General features: G+C 38.6%; 1 protein-coding gene and 1 pseudogene across 1 annotated transcript; both read left to right on the top strand.

Moving 5' to 3' along the window:
- The first annotated feature begins 8,589 nt into the window (after positions 1-8,589).
- Positions 8,590-8,942, top strand: LOC109490972 (annotated as a pseudogene).
- A 3,005-nt stretch (positions 8,943-11,947) lies between these two features.
- On the top strand, positions 11,948-16,778 carry UTP23 (UTP23 small subunit processome component). Its single transcript, XM_002927837.4, has 3 exons — positions 11,948-12,209; positions 15,220-15,394; positions 16,291-16,778. Exons 1-3 carry the CDS (start codon positions 12,022-12,024, stop codon positions 16,672-16,674), a joined length of 747 nt encoding a protein of 248 aa, XP_002927883.1. The 5' UTR covers positions 11,948-12,021; the 3' UTR covers positions 16,675-16,778.
- The last annotated feature ends 6,871 nt before the right edge of the window (positions 16,779-23,649 follow it).

Genomic DNA, 23,649 nt, shown 5'->3' on the forward strand with positions numbered 1-23,649 from the left:
AGAGACCGGAAGCGGAAGTACGGACTTTTCGTGACGTCATGCACAGTCCGAGGGGCGGAGATGGGAGGACAAACTGGAGCGGGGCTCCGCCTCCCTTCTCTCTTCCAGCCTCGCCTCCTTCGCCGAGGTAATCCTCTGCGCATGTGCGTTCTGCCTTTGAGGCTTCTCTCTCACTGAAAGCTTTAAGGCAAACGTAGACTTTTTAAAATATTTTCCACCATATGTTTAGTCAGTCTCCATTAGTCAGTCGACCATAACAGCATTATAGCTCTTTAATGTAGCATCTCGCCTAAAAATTATTTCACTTTTTTTTTTTATTAATCCCCAATCCCAATCTTCTAGACTATGAAGAGCTGTGCTAACTCCCATCACACATACTTGGAAACTGAGACGTGATTTGTCCATCGTCACTCTGTTAATTAGTGGCAAGCTGCACTAACTGCAAGCTGGTATTGCAGTTTGTTTTAGGTAATTTTATGCAGCGGTCTCTAACCACTTAGATTATACAGAAATTAATTAGAATATGGGAACTCTGATCAGAATAACGAGAATTAATAGCCCTTTGCTGCTATTAGTTTCATGCGGGATTTCCATGAGTAAAGTACCAAGTACGCTATTTTATGTACAGTGTTCAAGGATAATGCAGAACACACTACCTAAAAATTATGCTTATTTTAACATAGTTCTCTGAAATATAGAACCGAAGTCTTTAAAGCAACTTTAGCAAATAATTTTAGATAAGGAATTTAAGACATTATTTCCATGTTTCCAAATTTTGCCTATTGCTTATTTTTGAAATGTTTACTCATTCAAAAGATGTCTATGCAGAACTGATAATTCCCAAATTTATTTTTCCCTAAACCTCTCCACTAAAGTCCACACCAGCATGTCCACCTTCCTATGCAACTTCTCTGCTTAAATGTTCAACATGCACCACCAACTTAACGTTTCCAAAACTGAGCCCCAAATATTACCCCCCCACACAGTCTTCCTCGTCGCATTTGATGACAGCTTGATTCTTCCAGTTGATTAGACCAAAAACCTTGGAGTCATCTTTGACTTCTCTGTTTCCCTCACACCCCTGTGGGCAACCCTAGCTCAGACTATACAGGAAAGGGAATTTGAGGAAGTATGATTCCAGCTTAGCAAAGTTGACATAGTACAAATCCACCCAACTATAGGCTGTCTAAAAGAATCTCATTTCAAATATAATGATATAGGCACATTGAAAGTAAAATGATGGACAAAACCATATCACGCAAGCATTAAGCAAAAGAATGAAGGAGTGGTTATATTAATATTAGAAAAAGGAGCATTTGGAGCAAAGGAAATCACCAGAGACAGAGGGCGACATTATATAATGATAATATGGCCAATCACCAAAAACACATAGTAATTCTAAATGTGTATGTCCTAGTAACAAAGCCAAGCTTCTGTAAAGAAAAAACTCCTAGAATTCAAAGAACAAAGAGACAAATACACAGTCACAGTTAGAGATGTCAACACCCTTCTCTCAACAATTGACAGAACAACTAGAGAGAAAATCAGCTAGGTTACAAAGAAACTCAGCAATACCATCAACAGGATCTAAACATTTATAGAACAGTCCACCCGACAACAGAATACACATTCATTTTATTATTTTCAAATGCCCATGGAACATATAAACCATATCCTGAGCCATAAACAAACCTCAACAAATTTAAAAGAACTGAAATTGCGCAGAGTGTGTTCTCCAACCACAATAGATTCAAACAAGAAGCCAAAACATAAAGGTAATAGAAAATTGTCCAAATACTTGGAAACTAAACAACATCCTTCCAATAATCCATGGATCAAAGAGGAAGTCTTGAGGGAACTTTAAAACACACACACATTAAACTGAGTGAATATGAAAATACAAAATGTCAAAAGCTGTGAGACACAGGTACATCAGTGCTAAGAGAAAAGTGTATAGCTAAATGCATACATTATGAAAGAAGAAATATCTCAAATCAATAACCAAAGCTCCCTCCTCAACCTCTTAGAAGAATAAGAGCCACATAACCTAAAAGCACGCAGAAAATTGTAAATAACTGATTATAGCAGAATACTGAATATTCTGTACAGATCCTCCAAAGAAGATTGGCCACAATCATTAAATTGTATTTCTGCCACTGGGGGAAAAAAAAATACCCGATGTTGTGGGTATTAATGCCGTTGTAGCTATTCATTTACTGGCCAAAATAAATTTACCCTGTATTTGTAACAATACATTCTTCATTTTTTCTGTCACAGGAACTAAAGTTTTTAGCATACTTCTACATTTGCTGAAAATATTTCAAATCCAGTCAGAGGCAAAAAGAGAGAGGACGGTGAGGGCCTTCCAAAGCAAGCTGTGGGCTGTGCCATGGGTGACTACCACCTAGGGACAGGAAGCAAAGAATGGCCTGTCATACCTGAATGAAAAAATGAAAAAATAAACAGTCTGACTAGTTCTGCCTTTGTGGCATAGTAACTCTACCCACTAGGAAAAACACAGCCCAGTGAGTGTCAGACTGTGATCCGTCCAGCCATGCCTTAGAACCAGCCAGTGTTGGAGCTGCTTTCCCTCACTTGGCTGAGGCTTCCTTAAACCCCTTTCAATGTAATAAAATGAGAGTCAAGACACCAAAGATGAGCCAAAGGATTTTTTTTAAATGTCACGTTATCCCTGTTTGGTATACAGATGAGCCCAAGGATTTTTTTTTAATATCAATTTATTCCTATTCAGTTGTTGCCTGCTTCCAGACCTCTATGGAAGGCAAGGTTCCTTTGAACATCTGATAAATCTTGGGGCCTGAGCTGAGCAGCGTTCTTGGTCACGGGGTAGATAGAGTTAGAGTGGGCTCTGTGTCTGTGTCTGTGTCTGCTCAGGGCTCACAGCTAACCTCCATAGGATCATCTTAGCCTTTATTCTAACTTTTGCTGAAGAAAGAGGGTAAAAAGTGATCTGATCTTTCTTTTTTTCTTTTTTTTTTTTTTAAGATTTTATTTATTTATTCGACAGAGATAGAGACAGCNATGTGGGGCTCGATCCCATAACGCTGGGATCACGCCCTGAGCCGAAGGCAGATGCTTAACCGCTGTGCCACCCAGGCGCCCCATGATCTTTCTAATTACTGTCCTTCAGGAAGTAACTGTATATTCATGACATAGAGCTAAGGGGTCCTCCTTCTCTAGTATTCATTGGAAACAAAAGAAAAAAGGAAACTTTCAAAGCTTTCAGCAAGAGATTCTGTGGGAGGTGTATGTTCTTACCTCTTCTATATAGATTATTTTCTAGGAAAGGAGCACAAATATCTTTTTTTCCCTTGGGAAGGAGATGTGGTTATGCAATGTTTGAGATCTCCAAAAATATCAGATTAGCCCTTCCTTCTTTCAAGAGTCACAAGTAACACGGAATGGAGAGAAACAGGAAGTCTACCCTACCCTCCAACGACACTTACTCATGAGGAGGGGATCAGAAACTCTCTCTTCTATGGAAATGGGAGGAAAGAGCAATTTCTCCCCCTGCCTGAGAGACTATATGGTGTTTTCATAATTAACAAGCCAGATCTACAACACAAAATTAGACATAAGCAAAACCAGAAGAAACAACATATAAATAGGGAAAAACTAAAGTTCTGGATTAAGCTAGTATACTTTTTAGAAGTCCACAAATATTCATTTGGCCAAAGAAAATCATCTGGCTTAAAACACTAAACACTTTGCTTAATATTTAACCAAAGTGGAAAAGACACCTTTGGGAGATGCCGAAAGCAGCTAATAGCAACAGGTTTCCGCATCCCAGCCTCTTCACAATGTTGTCCAGCGTAAAACAAAAACATATGCAGAACATCTTAAATTTCCTTAAAGCAAGGTGTTACACAGGCAATACCATCTTTCCTTTTACTTATTTTTTTAAAGTAAGCTCTCTGCCCAAAATGGGGCCTAAACTCACAACTCTGAGACCAAGAGTTGCACGTTCCACCAACCTTGCCAGCCAGGCACCCCTATCATTTTTCCTTTTAAAATACATTTGGGGGGGATGGATTTAGCAAATATTCCATCAGTTAGGTCACTTTGGGCTGCAAGTACCAAAAAACAAACAAGTACACAAAAACCCCAATTTTTTTTTAATTTTATTTTATTATATTGTGTTAATCACCATACAGTACATCACCAGATTCCGATGTAAAGTTTGATGCTTCATTAGTTGCGTATAACACCCAGTGCACCATGCAATACGTGCCCTCCCTACTACCCATCACCAGGCTATCCCCTTCCCCCACCCCCTCCCCTCTGAAGTCCTCAGTTTGCCTCTCACAGTCCATAGTCTCTCATGTTTCATTCCCCCCTCTGATTACCCCCCTTTTCTTTATCCCTTTCTTCCCCTACCGATCCTCCTAGTTCTTATGTTCCATAGATGAGAGAAATCATATGATAATTGTCTTTCTCTGCTTGACTTATTTCACTTAGCATTATCTCCTCCAGTGCCGTCCATGTTGCAGCAAATGTTGAGAATTCGTTCTTTCTGATAGCTGAGTAATATTCCATTGTATATATGGACCACAGCTTCTTAATCCAGTCATCTGTTGAAGGGCATCTCGGCTCCTTCCATGATTTGGCTATTGTGGACAATGCAGCTATGAACATTGGGGTGCATATGGCCCTTCTCTTTACTACGTCTGTATCTTTGGGGTAAACACCCAGTAGTGCAATGGCTGGGTCATAGGGTAGTTCAATTTTTAACTTTTTAAGGGACCTCCACACTGTTTTCCAGAGTGGCTGTACCAACTTGCATTCCCACCAACAATGTAGGAGGGATCCCCTTTCTCCACATCCTCTCCAACAATTGTTGTTTCTTGCCTTGTCTATCTTTGCCATTCTAACTGGCGTAAGGTGGTATCTCAGTGTGGTTTTGATTTGAATTTCCCTGATGGCTAATGATTTTGAACATTTTTTCATGTGTCTGTTAGCCATTTGTATGTCTTCATTGGAAAAGTGTCTGTTCATATCTTCTGCCCATTTTATGATTTGTTTATTTGTTTCTCGTGTATTGAGTTTGAGAAGTTCTTTGTAGATCTTGGATACCAGTCCTTTATCTGTGGTGTCCTTTGCAAATATATTCTCCCATTCTGTGGGCTGTCTCTTAGTTACAAAAACCCCAATTTTTTTAAAAGATTTTATTTATTTATTTGACAGAGAGAGACAGCCAGCGAGAGAGGGAACACAAGCAGGGGGAGTGGGAGAGGAAGAAGCAGGCTTCCAGCGGAGGACCCTGATGTGGGGCTCAATCCCATAACACCGGGATCACGCCCTGAGCCGAAGGCAGACGCTTAACCGCTCTGCCACCCAGGTGCCCCACAAAAAAACCAATTTTAATTATTTTAAACAAGAAGGAGATGTACTCTGTCACAAAACCAAATGTCTAGAGAGGGGCATATTGCAAATGAAGTAGCATAAAGTCTCCAGTTCCATATCATTATGATTCTCTTGACTTTGGCTTCTAACATGTTTTGGTTCTGTCCATAGACTGGCTACCCCCATAATTTCAAAACAGCTGCCAGTAGCAATGGACACAGCACACTTCTTTTTTTTATCTTTATTGCAAGAAAAAGAAAACCTCTCCCCCAACCGTGGGGAAAAAATATCTTTCTCTTTAGTCTGATTGGGATCAGTTTAAATCATATGCTTCCGCCTATGTATATGTGGAATGACACTGTGTGAGGCCATTGTTTGAAGAGCTAAGTGATTTGCTCAGTATCATGAAAGGAACAATAGAGAGGGTAAAGAAAGAGCCAATAAAAAGAAAATAATATTCATTTATACATGTGACCCAGCATGGGGGCATTTTTTATATGTTTGCTAAAATAATAATTAAAAAAACAACAGTTCGCCTTCTCATCCCAGTATTTTGATTATGAATTACCAACTAATATTCAAACAAGGTGATCTAACATTGAAAACATTTGCACAAATTCTAAGAGTGACTTTTATTTTGAATAATATCACATAATTAATACCTTGTATTGGTGTAATTTAATTATAAATATGAGACTTTGAAATAATATTCTACTGGATTATTGAAAGTCTGTTTAATTTTTTGCCACCAGGAGTTCAGTTTCTGACCTGAAGTCCTCCTGCTGCTTAAAAATATATACGAAAGCATGAGTGAAATGGTTGTCTTCAACATTTTGTTCAATATAAATAAATAGCGTTTGTAGAAAATCCTTTTAATGCCATAATCTGACATAATTTTTGATCTTTAAACTCCTTTAAGTAACAGGAATAATATTTGCTTACCTAGAGTAATTTTACAAGGATTCATTAATCTCCTAAAATGCTTTGATAAGTTAAAATGAAAGACCCCATACGGTTACTACAAACTTCTCAACCAGTTTCAGTTATGATTTAATTAAATTTGAAAGGGCAGTTTGTCATGCATCAAAGTAAAACAGCTTGCACATTGCTGCCACTTTTTAACTTTTCCTCTTCTCTACCAGTTTTCAGTTTTACCACTTTAATTAATACCATTAAACATTTTGCAGTAACATTCCATTGTAGAACACTATTCAGATCTGTTATAGTGAAATACTGAATTCCTTTTGACTTAATTCCCATGGCAGTATTTGTTCTCTGTATGATTTCATTCAAATAGACTATTACAACAAGCAAATTTGCTAGTCCAATTTTACGGCCATCTGATAACCAATGGTGGATACTTCCTGATTACTGTCTGGTTTAAAAATATCCTTGACAAACAGAAATCCCTTGAAACTTTTTTTCTGAGAGACATTTTCTTTATTGTCATATACCCTGGAGGAAGAGCTCACTGGTACTAGCTAGGCCAACAGACAGAAATCCTACTTGCTTTCTTTCATGGACAAATGGATAACAGTAACATGTCCTTGACATGTCTTGCCTAAGTAGCTGGAGGGTCTTCATATTTAACTAACTTTACTCAACAGAAGATTCACTACACTGACACACCCAGTTCAAATCAAATTGTTTATACTTTCAAAAGAAAAAAATGTCCAGATAGCTTTTATTGCATGTAAAAAGGATTTATTTTATTTCACTTTGAAAAACTATTGCACCTTTTATGGAAAACACATAAACTTGGATTTTGAACCTGTTCAAAGAAAGGGCACTTGTATTGGCAAACACTAACCGACATCAAAGTTTCATCAAAGGTATCTGCCAATATAAAATTCTGGCAGGTAGTTTTAACTTTATCAATTAGAACTGGGTTTGGCTGCATATAAAAGAAACTGAATGTGCCATTGTAGGTTCATCCTGAAAAAAATAAAGTACCATTCTGGTGAGTGATGTTGATAATGAGGGAGGCTGTATATGTGTGTGGGGGGGGTGGTATATGAGCAATCTCTGTATCTTCCTTTTAATTTTGTTGTAAAGCTAACGTTGCTCTAAAATAAAGTCTCAAAGAGTGAAAAAAAACCTTAAAATAATATTTTTAAAACCAAAGTAAAAGTTTATTTTTCTTCTCCTGTAAAACAAGTCCAGACATAGAAAGCCTGGATTTGTAAAGATGGTTTCACAAATGACACAGACTCCTTCCTTTAGCTGCTTTGCCAGCTTAGCACATGGCCCCCATGCTCAAGCTTACCTCATGGACTAAAATAGGCTTCTGGTGTTCCATTCATCACATCCAAATTCCAGTAGGAAGGAAGAAAGTGGAAAGAAACCAAAGTGCCAATCGCTGAGCTAAGTTGGCATCTTTTAAGCAGCCTTCCCAAAAGTCCCTTGTAATGTTTATACTTACATACCCTTGGCTAGAACTTAACCATATGACTATACTTAACTGCACAGAAGTCTGGGAAAAGGATTCTTTTCTCTGAGCACATATTCATGTCCAGGATAAAATTAAAATGCTATTACTAAAAAAAAGAGAGATTGGATGACAATTCACAGTCTGTGTCACATCCACTATATGTGATGATTTTGTGGGAAATGTCATGCAGCCATTAAAAATAATGAATTGAGAGCTATGCCAATTGACTTGGGGAGTGTGGCAGGGGAAGATTTCCACAAGGATTGCTGGATGAGAAAAGCAAAATGTATAAAAGTGATAAAATATGATTCCATTTTTGAATAACATAAAGTGGCAAAAATCTCTAACTATATGTATGCAAACGATGTATAAGTATATGAATATGGGAAATTGCTAAAGGATACACAGTAGGTTGTCAATGTTTTTTCTGGGCAAGGGGAGAAGGGATGAGTATCTTTGTGTTGTTCCATTGTTCCACTTGTTATGATAGGCATTTTTGTAATTTGAAAAATAGAAAAATATTTTAAAAAGTGGAGCAGCCTCCAGATCCAACCTTCAAAACACTGCCTGCCATATAGGAAAATTCACAGTAAGCAATTCCAGGATGAGTCTATCATAGGGGATCCTAGTGAAGAACTTGGTAGGCCCTCAATACAGTTTACCTAAGTTGCTTTAAATGATTTATTTAGGGAAATTATTTACTTAGAACACGTGTTAGTGAGTCATAGTTAACCTTTAAACTTGCAAGCGCTTCCTTTTGTCTCTTCTGGGGATGGTGTCCATAGGCATTCAGAATGGTCCAGTGTTTGACCTACCATTGTAGGCTGTCCAACAAAACAGCCTCTAACAAAACTAGGCTGTCCCGAACCCAAGATAATAGAATCGTTTACCTTTATCCAAAAAGGTTGGGAAATCACCAAAATCTGCATGTGGTGTGTGCCCAGGCCGACTTTGAGGAGTTTGTGCTGTGAGACCTAAAGTACTTATGAGGTTGTCTAAAACGAAAAAACAGGTCAGCAGGGCCTATGGTGGTTCCATGTGTGCTCAGTGTGTTCGTGACAGGATCAAGCATGCTTTCTTTATCGAGGAGCAGAAAATTGTTGTGAAAGTGTTGAAGGCACAAGCACAGAGTCAGAAAGCTAAATAAAGAAATGAAGCTTGAGTAATAAAAAAATCAAAAGGCAAAAAAAAAAATTGTTAGCTACATGATGTTAGAAAGAACATTGTATTCTTTTTGAACTAATGGATGTTAACCAATGTTTATAAATATTTAAATATGAATGTAAGGCACAATAATGTCACAATAGATCTTTATGAATTATCTGGAATACTAACATTTATGAAATTAAACAAAATAACCTTTATGAATTGTATTTAATGTTTACCTATTTAATTCCATTTAGGCCATGAATCTTTCATGAAAAAGTCTTGTTTGGGAATTAGTCACACCTTACAAGAATAAATCATTCTGTCAACTTGGCTTCATCAAAATTTCATGAAGAAAAAACTTCAAAATCATGTACAACAAATCATATTATAAATTATATTTGATCCAGACATAAAGAATATGAAGAGCATGAAAAAATAAAGAAAAATAAATTAATTCACTACCTACCTGAGCTGAATGTCTATGTGGCATGGAAAATGTCCAGTGTAGTGACCTAAGAAACAAGCTAGCAGCTAGCAAGGCTGAGACATTATTGTTCCAGCACTATAAGGTCAAAATTATTTTCAATGACTATTTAACAATGATATCATAATAATTTTTAAAGTAAAATTTCAGATTTAAATTTATATCTAAATAGTTCAACGCATAATGGCAATATTTGTCTTCTGCCTTGGTTGTGGCTAAATATTGATTTTCTAATACTAGGTCATTGACCATCAGACCAAAAAGTATTCATTGGACTACTTACCGAAAAGGTCTTATTGGATAAACAGTGATGCTTGACTGCAAACCTCACAACATTAATATGCATAATAACGACTTGGGAAGATCGTAATAAACGTCACTTCCTTTCTGAATAGTATCCCTATCCCTCAGTACATATTCTGAGCCAGAAATGGGCATTTTAAACAAGCAACAAGGGCTTTTTCTGCATGTCCCAGGATCATGTTTTGAGAAATACTGCTGTAACAGAAAACTCTGTTTTAAACTTGGTAATCACCATTATAGACTGTCTTCATGTTTGTGAAATAAGGATCTGGTATGCAAATGGCACTGTCATATACATAGAACTTGGAAAATAATTATGTTGTAGTTTAGTACATTAAAAAAAAACCCAATAACTAGAATAGGTCTCAAATGTCTAGTCCTACACCACACATTTTGCTCACTGGTTAACCTTAAAAATCAAACCAGTTATTTTAAGCCAGTTATTTGCCCACAGGCAAATCTGGGGGACAAAGAAGAGGTACTGCTCTTTTATAGAGGTAATCAGGGGGTTGGAAAGACTGGTATAAACAAAAAGTCCATTGGAGTAAACTGAGAACTTGTAGTGGCTTCTCGTTGGCCAAGTTGTGACCATCTCTCATTGGCTGGGCTGTTGGTGGGGCATTGGATAAGGAAAGACTTTCTTCTTCCTGCTGGAGTAGTAAAGTAGTATCCACATACAAGGTCTGTCTCTTCCTGTTGGGTCTGTTATTGAATGAGTAGCGGGGTGTGAGAGCTCTCTCCGCCCAACTTCCCAACTCCATTACAGTGAGGTTTCCCCTTTATTATCACAAGCAAAATATGACGAATGGAACGGAGTTGGTAGATAAATCAGTGAATCTTTTTTTTTTTAATGTTTTAACAGTTTTGCAAGACGAGGGTGGTATAATTTCTCTGTGGTGGGAGTATAGCTGGGGTGGGGAGTTGGCATATAGGAATAAAGAAGAATAAAACTGGAAAGCAGTGAGCAATTATACTCAAGGACCATGAATCCAATCCCATAATAACACCTTATAGCTTCCAGTTCCTAAATTTATTTTCAGTGAAATAAAAGTACCCATCTAAGTAATGTTGTGCTGGGAATCAGGACATGGGAACCATTATAGAATATCTTAGTTCCAATTCCATAAACCTATATCTTCAAATAAAACCCCAAATGCAAATAATACATCTCAATCATTTTGTAAATCACTTTTCTTATTGGTTCTTTCTCTCAATCATTAGCCAAAACTAGATCTGGGACAGATTCCAGGCTAGGACAAAAACGCAAAATTTTATTCTCCCCATTCTTTGATTATCTTGCTCTGAACTGAAGCAGATGCTTGGCAATTAGCTGCTGGGGAACAAATTTTTCTGATTAACTCTTCATTAATCAAGTTGACCAAGAAACTTGTAAACTTTCAGTCATCTTTTTCGCTTCCTGTTACTAGTCCAATATGTAGTCTTCATATCTCAGAGACCATAGACATATAAAGGGTTTTTAAAAATAGTCTAATCCTGTCAAACAGTTTGACAGTGCAGAACTGAACCCAGATTTTTTGAATTGTTGCTCAAAGTGAAACGACTTGGGTTAGTGGCAGAACTAGGACTCAAGTTTAGGGATTCTGACACTTAGAAAACGAAGCTCTTGAGAGTTTTTTTTCCAAAACACTCCGTCTAAGTGATTTAGAATGGTTTTAAGGGGTGGAGGAGATGCAAAATGGTGTGATCTTCTGCCTTAAGTTTGACACTCAGTAGCACTAGTTCCTATGGAGGATGGGTAGCAAGAACATTTAAACTACAAGCAGCTCTTAACGTCAGTCCTGGTTTCCAGCGATAGTTCTAACACTAAGGAACCATGTGCCCTTAGCGAACGGGCTTAACTTCTTTGAAGGGAGGCAACCAGGACAAACCTGCCTAGTCAGACAGAGTTGTCCAATTGCTCTGATCCCTTTCCTTTCCCTACTTGGGAATTATAAACATTAAAGGGAATAATACGTGGTAAATAACTTAGAATAATGCCTGTCGCATATTAAGGTTCAATATTCTCGTTATCATTATACCGCCAATCTCTGAAAGGCAGACTGCATGCACAGAAACGCTCCAGGCGCAAGCACTGCCGCGAGGGCACGCACCTGAAAGCGCGGGCACTGTGAATGAAAGGCGCGCTCGCCTGGGCGTGACGTAACCAGGGGCCGGCCCGGCAGATGGGGGGCGTTTGCTTCCGGAGGCAAAGGCGCTTTACTTCCGGGAGGAGCAGGCGGTGGGGTAGGCGTCTTCTACCGCCCTAGGTCTCGGTCCCTGTAACCTAGGCATGAAGATTACGAGGCAGAAACATGCCAAGAAGCATCTCGGCTTCTTCCGCAATAATTTCGGAGTTCGCGAGCCGTACCAGATCCTCCTGGACGGTACCTTCTGTCAGGCGGCGCTGCGCGGCCGTATCCAGCTGCGGGAGCAGCTGCCCCGCTACCTGATGGGGGAGACGCAGCTGTGCACCACCAGGTGGGCCAGGCGGGTTCGGGGAGGAAACCCGGGGATCCTGCGGGTGTGGTAGAGGCGAGGCCACGACGTGCAAAACGCCCCACCCACGAGGAGTTGACAGTGGAGTGAAGGCCCTAAGGAGGTCAGGCGATGTCTGCAATGTAGGTAGAAAGTACGATGCCCTGCAAATATCCGCGTCGTTGTCCTGGCAGATAGGACCAGTGCTTGGTAGTGCGACCTGCTTCGAATCTAGGTCCCAGACTCACCAGCTTTGTGATTTCCTGCGAGTTAATCATCTGTAAGGAAGAGACCGTAACTAGTAAGGTTGCTGTAAGGATCAAACAAGGTGCAGTGTATGTAGAGCACTTGCTGGTCTCCAGAACCTACTCCCCTTTAAATGGTTGCTGTTATTTGCATAGCTTTTTCTAGTGTAAATGAAAAATTTTCGAGCCTCACAGCTGCTCTGTGAGGTAACATCTTCGAATCCCAGAAAGGTAATTCAGAACTCGAGGTTAAGATCTTTGCCCGTGGTCGTTTGTTTATTCAGCTGTTTTTACTAAGTACCAGCCTTATGCCAGGCACTGCTCTACCCATTGAGCATAACTTGGTGAACAGGACAAACTTCCAGCCATCATGGCCAGTAAAGTGCATAAGTCAACCTCCATGGGTGTGTTTTGACTCCCTCAGTGTGGGAACACTTAAGATGGAACCTCCTGGAGATTCGAGGGAGGATAGAATCATGGAAGGTTTCATAAAGGAGATAACTTTTGGGCCTCATCCCCTGTCAGTTCTGAGGGGAAGGACTATTTTGAGTGACAGAAAAGAAAGAAGTTGACTTGTGGAGGCCTCTTGAATAAAGAAGTGGAGTTGTGCCTGGAAGAGGTTAGAATGCAGGATGTAATTGAAAGTGAAGCTGGGAAGGTAAATCAAACTTAACATGAACTACTAAGAAACTTAGGGGGTTCCCCCTCATGGTAGATTATTTACTTTGAAAAAGTGGAAAAAATTAAAATGACCCATAATACCACACCAACGAATTACCACTGTCAACATGCTATATCAATCCATCCAGTTCTTTACCTATACACACACACACACACACACACACACACACAGAGGAATGGGCTCTTACTGGGCATACGATATCATTGGCCTGCTTTTCTCACATAATACTGCTTCATGAACAGCTTTCCAGATTCAAGTAGTGCCTCAAAATGGTTATAGACACCTCACAATGTTTTATTCCCTTAGCCTTCAGGGCTGCCAGACAAGTCCTTAGTTGGCTTGTGCCCGGAGTTCATCACTTCTGGCTACACAAAACCTGTTCATTTACCCCTGTGTGCCATAGAAATATTAACATTTTTAATAGGGTGTTACAACAAAAAAGTTTGGGAAGTACTGCATGAAATTATATTCTATAGCATTTTTTCCCTGAAGAATTTAACTTCCAGAATATTTTATACATACACAAAAGTAGAGTAATATAATGAAATGTCTATTACCCAGCTTTTGGAATTATTGACATGGCTAGTCTTGTTTCATTTACCACCCCCCCCCACACACACACATACAGCTTACTGATGGTTTATTTTAAAGCATATTATTCTTTCAATTCTTGGTGTGCATCATGAAGAGATAAATGCTATCGGACCTAACAGCTGTCTTTTAGAAAAGCTAATTGCAGCGGTGTGAGGGCTAAGTTGGAGAAGCAAGAGAGTGAAGGCAGGCAAACTCATTTTGTGGTTGTCCAATCAAGAAATAATGGGAGCCTGAACTTCAGAGAGAAAAGGCAGGAACCCAAGGGTTCTACAAAAGGACATTATGAGATAGTTACCAACAGCCAAGAGAGGACTAACAGCTGCTGACGGGGAGGGGAGGGATGAAGAAGAAAAGGTCACTTAGGGTTTCTGACTTAAACCCAGCATCTGGGAAGTTCATATATTCAAAGAGATAGCATGCCCTCGAGGAGGAGTTTGGAGGCAGGGAAATACTTGATTTTAGACGTGAATTTGAAGAGCTGATGTACATCCATAGGAAATATTCAATAAATACTTGGCAGTTTGGGCCTAAAACTCCAAAAAAGAGTTCAAAACTGATGACTAGAAAGCAAAATCTCTTCTTAAACAAAAACTAAAGGGATGATAAAGGGAGTGAGGCAAGGTAGAGTCTGACAAGGGCTGGCTAGAGCCTAAGAAATTTTTGGCTACAGCCTAAGAAATTTTTGGCTACAGCCTAAGAAATTTAAGAAATATTTGTTTGTTTGTTTCTTTCTTTCTTTGATGTAAGAAGTGCCTGGGGAGCTTATTAAAATGCTATTATTTGGCTCCTCAAGAGGCGCAGATTTGGGGATGAGAAAGGTGTAGAAATTAATGCGATTATCACTATGTCATTTGATACGAGTAGTTTTTAGCTGACACTTCGAAAAACACTGACTTACATTAATACGAAAACGCAGAGTAAAAAAAGGAAGTTGTGATTGTTATTAAACTGGTGACTTGAAAATTTTTACTTTTCTGTACTGAAAATAGTTTACAGGTGTACCAATTTGTACTTGAAACAGAAGCATATAGCACTAAGATTGGGACAAGACATCTGTTGTCAACTGCTTGGATTCACATTTCGGCTCTACCACTTATTAGTTGTGTTTGAGCATGTTACTTGAAATCTCTCAGAGTGAGTTGCTCTAAAATACGGATAATTTTCAAGTAAGGTGCCTAACTCAGGGCTGTTTTGAGATTTAAGCGAGAAGTTATGTAAAGAACGATTAGCATGCTGCCGGACACATAATAAATGCTCAGTAAATTTTAAATGTTATTCCTTCTACTCAGTGGTTGTATTTTCCAGGTTTTTTTAAAGAGTGAAATGGCTACCATATGATTGGCGCCAACACATGACAAATTCAGATTGTAATGTAAATGTAAATTCAGATTTAATTTCTTAAATTTTGGGTATTTATTTTATACTTCTTTTACGTGAACAACTGATATGTATCTGTTATAATATTGAGCTGTTAATAACTTTTTTTTTCCAGGTGTGTGTTAAAAGAGTTAGAAACATTGGGAAAAGACTTATATGGAGCAAAACTGATTGCACAAAAATGCCAAGTCCGAAATTGTCCCCATTTCAAGAACGCAGTGAGTGGCTCAGAATGTCTGCTCTCCATGGTTGAAGAGGGAAATCCTCACCATTATTTTATGGCAACACAGGTGATACTACTTTTAAAACCAGAGTCCATTTTAATCATTTGTATCTATAGTTCATATGGAGCTATATATAATCAGAAAAAATTAGGTGGAAGTGCTTTGTTAAAATGTTTCAACTTTTTAAAATGCAGGCTTGTAAGTTAATTTGCAGTCAGTAAAAGCAGTTGTCATTGGAGAATTTGAGGAGAGAACCTTAAGCATTTTGATTTTTCTTCTTTCTGAAGTTTTTTTTTAAATAAAATTATTGACAAAGAGATATGATTGTATATTTCAGGGCTCTTGAAGGGAAAATAAATAGAACAAAGATTTTGTATTCTGTGTTCATCAGTGTTTTCTTGTGTTCCTGTATTTAATATTTTTCCTAAAAAAGTCATGTTTCATATTATTTGCAATTATGCTACCAATATGGAACCGTTTTGGACTTTTAAAGACTGGGAAGGGGAAAGAGAGACTCTCAGTGTTGATATTATCGAATAAGTTCATGTACATACAGATTTGCTTAAATATGCTTTTAGAATTATTAAACCACACAATTAGATGCAGAGCTGAATCTAGAATTTCTTTATTGCTATTCCTACAACCTCTGTTAACATTCTTAACCCTTTTTGAAGCATGCCTAAGAGTAGAAACATGGGACATTGCCTAACATGTTTACCTTTGCCTTAGTTTGTGATTTGTGGTCCTAGAGTATTGATAAGTGTAGTTCACATTGTTGCCACTTAACTGTGCACAGATTTCATGTTTGTCTTCCTTTTTTTTTAAATCATAAAATATATTCCCATTAGTGAGACATACTGATTTGAAAAGTAAAACTTGTGATCTTTTTTATTTTTACTATTTAAGGCCTCTTATTTAATTGACATATTTGAACTAAACAATTCTATTTTTCCTTTTAATAGGATCAGAATTTGTCTATGAAAGTGAAGAAAAAGCCTGGAGTTCCTCTCATGTTTATTATTCAGAACACTATAGTCTTGGACAAACCTTCCCCCAAAACAGTTGCTTTTGTTAAAGCAGTAGAGTCAGGTCAGCTTGTGTCCGTGCACGAGAAACAGAGTATCAAGCAACTCAAAGAAGAGCAGGGTTTAGTGAAAAACCCCGAACAAAGAAGAAGAAAAAAACACAAGAAAATAAGTGGCCCCAATCCTCTTAGCTGTTTGAAGAAAAAGAAAAAAGCACAGGATACAAAATCATCAGCCTCTGAAAAGAAAAGAAAAAGAAAAAGAATCCGGAACAGATCTACCTCAAAAGTACTTTCTGAAAAGCAGAATGATAATGAGTGAATTCTTTAAATACTTTTAAAGACGTTCAAATGTGAAAAGCAGATTTTTTAAAACTGTGGAAATACTTAAAAGTCTTATTTTTATAAATAAATATTGACCCATAAGCCTTTGCCTAAAATTATTTCTTAAAAAAAAAAAGAAAGAAAGAAGAGAACAAACCAGTGTGGATGGGTTTAGGCATTCTGGAGATTATTTTTCAGTGTAAAACTCTTGTATCTTTCTGTGTCACCACTGTCCCTACCCTCAGCATTATATGCAAATATTGTACAAAAATCAAATACAAAAGGCTTGTGACAAGAGGTGGTTCTCTTTCACACTCACAGAGGAAAATTGCTTATTCTATTCGTGTAGCAGTTGTAGAATTTATATTTCCAAATAATATGACTATGCTGCTACCTTTTGGTCCATCCATTATTTGACTTTCTACTAGAAAGTGGAACTTTTGCTTACTTACATGACTCCTCCATTTTTCTACTATAGTAATAGTTCAGTCTTTCTACATCCCAAATAAAGTATTTTCATTATTAAGACTATAAACTTTGTTCCCCACTGAACCAAGTAGCCATGCTATGATTGAATTTATTTCTTATACTACTTTGTTCTTATTCTGGAAGTTAATAATGCCCTTATTTTCTTTAAGCATCTGACTTGGTTTTGCCACATTTCCCAATAACTCTGTAAAGGAACTTTGAGGTAATTCCTCACCCCTAGAGATACTTCTAGAGTCCTCTGTCCTTCAATGTGGAAAGGTTTTCTGCCAACCGTATTGCTCAGCTGCCATCCAAGCACTTCTTGCCCTTATCCAGAAATATACTTTGTCATTTCTGTTTCCCAGATTCTTTGTTTTACTCTTTCTTCTTTTTTTCGCTGAGGCAGCCAAGCCACCCTAGCAAGATAATTCTTGATTAAAGATCATATCACTCAGTTCCACTAGAGAGTCTCTTAATTGTTTATAGAGTCCTAGGGGGGAAAAACAATTTTTTTGAGTTCCATTTGTCCACTAAGGATGACTATTTTCTTTAAAAGGAAATGTTAAATTCAATAGCAAAAATTCCAAAATAACACTCTTTAAGATTGCCTATGAATGTTATTTAAAAGGTGTCTAAAGGGTCACCAGAATTTTAACAGATTATGTAGTATATACATATTTTAAATATATACACATTTTAAATTTTTTAATAAAATGTCTAAAGGGCTGATTCTATTAGGAATTGAATAATCAAACTTGTCTTTTTCAGCCCTCTCCCCAGTTGTTTGAATTATTCATCAGACCAAAACTGCAATGTTTCTGTGCTATAATATTGAAGTGTAAAGTTGGAAAAGTGGAATCCGATCATTAGCTTCTGACTTTGTGCTGCCTGTGACACCTTTGAGTAGTGGTTCTGAATCTGTATCATTAATTAGGGTTTCACGATCAGGTATAAAGTACATCATGAACAACTTCTTGTAACGGCTAAAATAAACGATCTTTCTTAAATTTGAGACCATTTACATTTTCTACAGAAATATTTTCAATTGAATTCAGAGATGCTGTTTTGGGTGGAAAGTGAAGTTATACAGCCTTAATTAAGTACACTAGGAATAACAGGTTGTATTACCTAGCAAGCCAGGTTAGTGCTTGATTGTCATTTCATGATTCTGTTTTAAATTCTTAACAGAAACATTTTTTAAAAAGAAGGCAAAGATACTAGGAAAAAGTGAATATAGCTCTATAGTTTTTGTGAAGAAAAAAAATTGTCCAAGAATTATGAGAGTTGGGGGGCGCCTGGGTGGCTCACTCGGTTAAGCGTTAGGTGTCTGCCTTTAGCTCAGGTCATGATCTCGGGGGTCCCTGGATTGGGCCCGGCATCAGGCTCCCTGCTCAGCGGGGTGTCTGCTTCTCCCCCGCCCTGTGTGGCCCCCTCCCCACGCTCATGCACTTTCTCTCTCTCTCTCTCATAAATAAATCTTTAAGAAAAGGATGATGAGAGGATTACCAAATCAAATGTAGACAAAGTGATAAAGCAGGTGAAATGAACACTGATGATATTTTCAATATGCTAAAATGAATAAATTTTAGGTATTTCTCTTTTTAAAAAACAAGGTTTTTTGTGATTTATAATAAGTAGATAAATATTTGGGTTTTGTTCATGGTTCTTGGCTCACAGTTCTCAAAACTGTTGGAATTTCCTAAGTGATGAGAGCTTAAAGGTGTCTCTTATGTTAATGAGATGGTTTCAAAAAACATGTAAGGAGGACAGCTGGTTACCTTTGGAGCCAATCCTGTGATTAGAGGGTTGAAACTTCCAGTCCCCACCCGCCCCCAACCTCTGGGGCGGGGTTAGGGGCAGGAGAATGGCCATCGATTTAATCAATCATGCTTATGTAATGAAGCCTCCATAAAACCCACAGGGACAGGATTTGGAGAGCTTCCAAGTTAATAAGTGCAGACTGGGGAGAGTGACCCACCTGGAGAGGGCTTGGGAGCTCCTGCCCTTTCCCCACACCTTGCCCTGTGCATTTCTTCCATCTGGCTGTTCCTGAGTCATATCTTTTTATAATGAACTTGTAATGTAGTAAGTAAAATGTTTCTTTGAGTTCTGTGAGCCACTGTAGCAAATTAATTTAATGGAGAAGAGAGTTAACACCTGATTTAAAGCCAGAGGTTAGAAGCACAGGTAACAGCCTACATGAGTCTGAAGTGGGGAGGGAGGGAGGTGGCAGTCTTGAAGGACTGAACCCTTAACCTGTGGAATCTAATACTATTTCCAGGTAGATAATGTCAGAATTGAGTTGAGTTGTAAGACGCCCAGCTGGGCACTGCTTGTATGTGTAAGGACTAAACCCCCAATATGCATTGAAATTGCATCCAGGAAACCGATATATGTATATTTATTCAGTGCTATCTGGTCACCTATTAATAGTGTCTGAACTGGAGACCTAGAAAAGTCGACTTATTTTTATAAAATAGTAACTTTAAATCAAAATACTGAAAATACAATGTATTACAGTAATGTATTATTTAATATATTAAAACTGATTAATCATATATATGAATTTATACATTTATAAATTACTTTTAAAATATTTTAACAAAAGGATCTCATATCTTTGTACAATTCTTTTGTGAATAGTACCCTCCTAACACTACCCCAGAAATCCTTAGTGCTACTTGCTTTATTTTTCTCCATATGACTTGGGGAAGGGGGCATGGCACCATGGCAGTGAACACATGTGATCATAATCCATTTTTGGCAAAAAGAAAATGTTGAGAGCCTCTGCTTTAGAGGGTAGGTACCAGTTTTGTTGGGGATAAAAGTGGAGCACATGTGCTTTTGAATTCTGAAGTTTGCCAGACCAAAAAATAGTGTTTCTTTTCTTTTCTTTTTTTTTTTTAAGATTTTATTTATTTATTTGACAGAGAGACAGCCAGTGAGAGAGGGAACACAAGCAGGGGGAGTGGGAGAGGAAGAAGCAGGCTCCCAGTGGAAGAGCCTGATGTGGGATTCGATCCCAGAACACTGGGATCATGCCCTGAGCCGAAGGCAGACGCTTAAAGACTGTGCCACCCAGGTGCCCTGAAAAATAGTGTTTCTGAAAACCAGTTTTTTATGAACACTTCAAAAAAGTATTTGTAGTTGAGTTTGGGCAGGATTCTGTACTCCCTACATTTTCGAAGCCCTACAGCCATTGCTCATCCCCACAGGTATGTAAATTAAAACTAGAAGTCATTTCAAAGCAGCTGAGTTTCAAAAGGAAAATTTCTTGTTTTCTATTTATGCACAGAGTTAAGAGAGTATTTTATGTCTCTGCACCTGATGAAGCAAGTTTTCTGTGATTTGACAGGTTTAATTAATAGATTTTCATGGGTGGATAGGATGAATAGTTTGTATTCTTAAAAATATTTTAAAAATATGTCATTGTACTATAGCTTTTCTTAAGAGTTCTAGTTTAGATGTAAATGAAAAAATACAGTAACTTGGTATAACTCTACCTGTCTGTATATTTTGAGATCCAGAACAAATTAGGAATAAAGGCAAAAGAAGTGTCTGGACTAAGCTTAGGAACTGATTTCTCATATGATCCTAGATTGGAGGCCTCTGAATATTTAATCTTATATTCTTGTCAGTAAAGAACTTCTGTGTATACCTATAAATGTATGTTTATAAACTACATAGGCTTACTACTGTGCATTATAAAATACACACAGAAAAAAAATCCCACAATGTAAAGGACGGTGAAGATAGAAGAACTTATTTTAAAATCTTTGCCATTAAATGGCTTCATTAAGCCAATACTTCAAGACAGAAGTTTTATCAATAATATTAGATATGAATCCACTTGAAGTACTTTTTACAATTACATTTTTTGTGAGGTCTGACTAGATCATTGGTTTTTCTTTATAATACTTATGACAATGTACCAGGCAAAAAAAAAAAAAAAAAAGGGAGTGTACTAAGAGTAGGATGTCTCAATACATATTTGTCAAATATGTGAGAATGAAGTCACATCTGTCAGAAAGGATAGCCATAGCCTGTCATCCAGTTTCCAGACCTAAATGAGTTCAGAGGCCCAGAGCCCTCAATTTAAGGGGAGGCTGGGTTATTTTGAGCAAAGACCCTGAAGTGCTTCCATAGGTTCCCTGTGGCCATTCTCTAGGGTGAATGTGCACCAGGGAATAGAAAACCCAGACTTTGGGGGAATTATTAGATACTGGTTCTCAACTGATGCTAATTGCTAGGGACCCAAACGTTGCTGTGCCTACGTTCGAAGTAGGGATTTATAGAATCAGAGTGGGCTCATGGACCTGTGTTTTCTCCCCAGCTCCAGAACGTATAATTGGGAAAGACACACTAGGCAACTGGTGTGTCCCCATGTTAGCTCCCTCATTTATGAACTAAGGGTTGCTAGGGTATGAAGAGTCAAGGGGAAGCTGTTGGAATTTCTCCTCCCTACCAGGATAGTAAACCCAAAGAATAGATGTCATTGGAGTGGTTGCAGGGATTACTACCATCCTCAAAGACTTGATTGATGCAGAAAGGTTGACTCCTATTGCATCTCCATTTAACTCATCTATTTGGTCTGTGCAGGAGGCAGATGGATTTTAAAGCATGACTACATTGTTTTGATGCTGATCAGAGGGTGACTCATTTGAAGCAGCTCTTCCAGATGTATCATCTTTGGTGGAACAAATCCACACAGTTCCTTGAACCTGATAGGGAAATGGTTTCCTCTCTCCTACCCCCCCCCCCGCCCAGTTTTTAACCATTTACTAGGACCACCAAAAGCAGTATGTTCTTCCTTGACAGAGTCCACAGTACACCTTCACAGTCTTGCTTCATACTAAATCAGCTTCCCTGCTCTCAGCCATAACACAGTCTGCAGAGATCATGACCATCTTGATATTGCATAAAACATCACCATGACCCGCAACAATGATGGCATTATACAAATTAAATCTGATGAGCAGGAAGTAGCGAATACTACAGATGTCTTTGTCAAGCTTTATGAACTAGAGGGTGGGAGATAGACCCTATGAAAAGTCAGGGGTCTGCTGCCTCAGTGACGTTTCCGAGAGTCCAGTGCTCTTTAGCACGTCAAAATAACCTCTTGATGAAACTTTGCTACACCACAACCATAACACCCAGGAAGGGGTGGGGGGCACAAAAGCTTGGCAGGCTGTTTTGAGTATTGGAGACAACCCATGCCACATGCTAATTTGTTACTTTGACCCAATTACGAAGTAACCCATAGGACTGAGAGTTTGCAGTCTAGAGCAAAATAAGGCCCTGTATCAAGTCTAGGCTGCAGTGCAAGCTGTTTTTCTAAGCTTGCTACTGGGTCCTAGCCATAGGACATCAGATGACCAGGTCACCCGAACTTCCTGTAATTAACTGGATGCTATCTGCCCATTAAGCCATGAGGTTGGGTGTGTGCATCAAGTGGAAACGGTGCACAAGAGATCTGGCTTAGGTAGGCACAGCATATACAAGTAAGCTGTGTGAGTGAGATTTCTCATACTCCTTTGACACCAACCTGTGCTGCATTGCCATCTCTCCCCCAATTCATACTTATGACCTCAAGGAATTTTCCTATGATCAGTTGATCGAGGAAGAAAAAAACTTGAGTCTGGTTTATAGATGTTTTCATGCTATATGCTGCCCCAAACCAAAAGTGAACAGCTGCAGCATTAAGCCCCATTCACTGATGGCCCAGAAAGAGCAATGGAGGGAAATTCCCCTATTGGTGGAACTTTGAACAATACATCTGATTGTCCCACTTTGTCTGGATTCAGAAATGGTCTATTTATTTTATTTTTTAAAAAAATTGTATTTATTTATTTGTGAGAGAGAGAAAGCGCACGCACACACACAGCTGGGGGAGAGGCAGAGGGAGAGGAAGGAGCAGGCTCCCCACTGAGCAGGGAGCCTGACGCGGGGCTCCATCCCAGGACCCTGAGGCAGACGCTTAACCGCCGGAGCCCCCTGGCACCACAGAAATGGTCTATTTAGTCTTTAAGTCACAGAATTCCAGTTGGGACTGAGACTGAAATTGAGGGGTAATTAGTATAGCTCAGAGATAGCTACAGTGAGCATGAGGACTTTGCATCTTCTCATTTTGTGAAAAGGGTGAAAATATTTTCATTGGTATGAAAGATTGTAACATCACATTAGGTGACACAGGGAGTCGTTTCATTGTTACATAAAAGTTAAAATTTGTACAGAAGGGTGTGTATGGATGCTGAATAGCCAGAGGGGTTTATTGTGCCAGCTCCAAGCTCACCTTTCTATACCGTACATGGTGATGATGGGGTCGGAACACTGCAAACCACAACTCCTTGGGGGCAGCTGCGTTCTCTTAGATTCTGCCAATGAGGGTGCCAGGCAGGACCTGGAAGGAGGGTAGAGAAAGGAAGAACATGCTTCTTCTTGTGAGCTTCCTGTGAGACTCCTTGAGGTTCCTGTGAGTGTCACCATGGCGCTGTAGCAGCAGGCA

This window comes from Ailuropoda melanoleuca, chromosome 9 (genome assembly GCF_002007445.2).
Source record: "Ailuropoda melanoleuca isolate Jingjing chromosome 9, ASM200744v2, whole genome shotgun sequence".
NCBI classification, from domain to species: Eukaryota; Metazoa; Chordata; class Mammalia; order Carnivora; family Ursidae; genus Ailuropoda; species Ailuropoda melanoleuca.

What these genes read in the sequence shown, in the direction of transcription:
- UTP23 (XM_002927837.4), top strand. Translation starts at nt 12,022, where the DNA reads ATGAAGATTACGAGGCAGAAACATGCCAAGAAGCATCTCGGCTTCTTC. An exon ending in ACGCAGCTGTGCACCACCAG is followed by an intron (nt 12,210 to 15,219) that starts GTGGGCCAGGCG and finishes TTTTTTTTCCAG; the next exon opens with GTGTGTGTTAAAAGAGTTAG. An exon ending in ATTATTTTATGGCAACACAG is followed by an intron (nt 15,395 to 16,290) that starts GTGATACTACTT and finishes TCCTTTTAATAG; the next exon opens with GATCAGAATTTGTCTATGAA.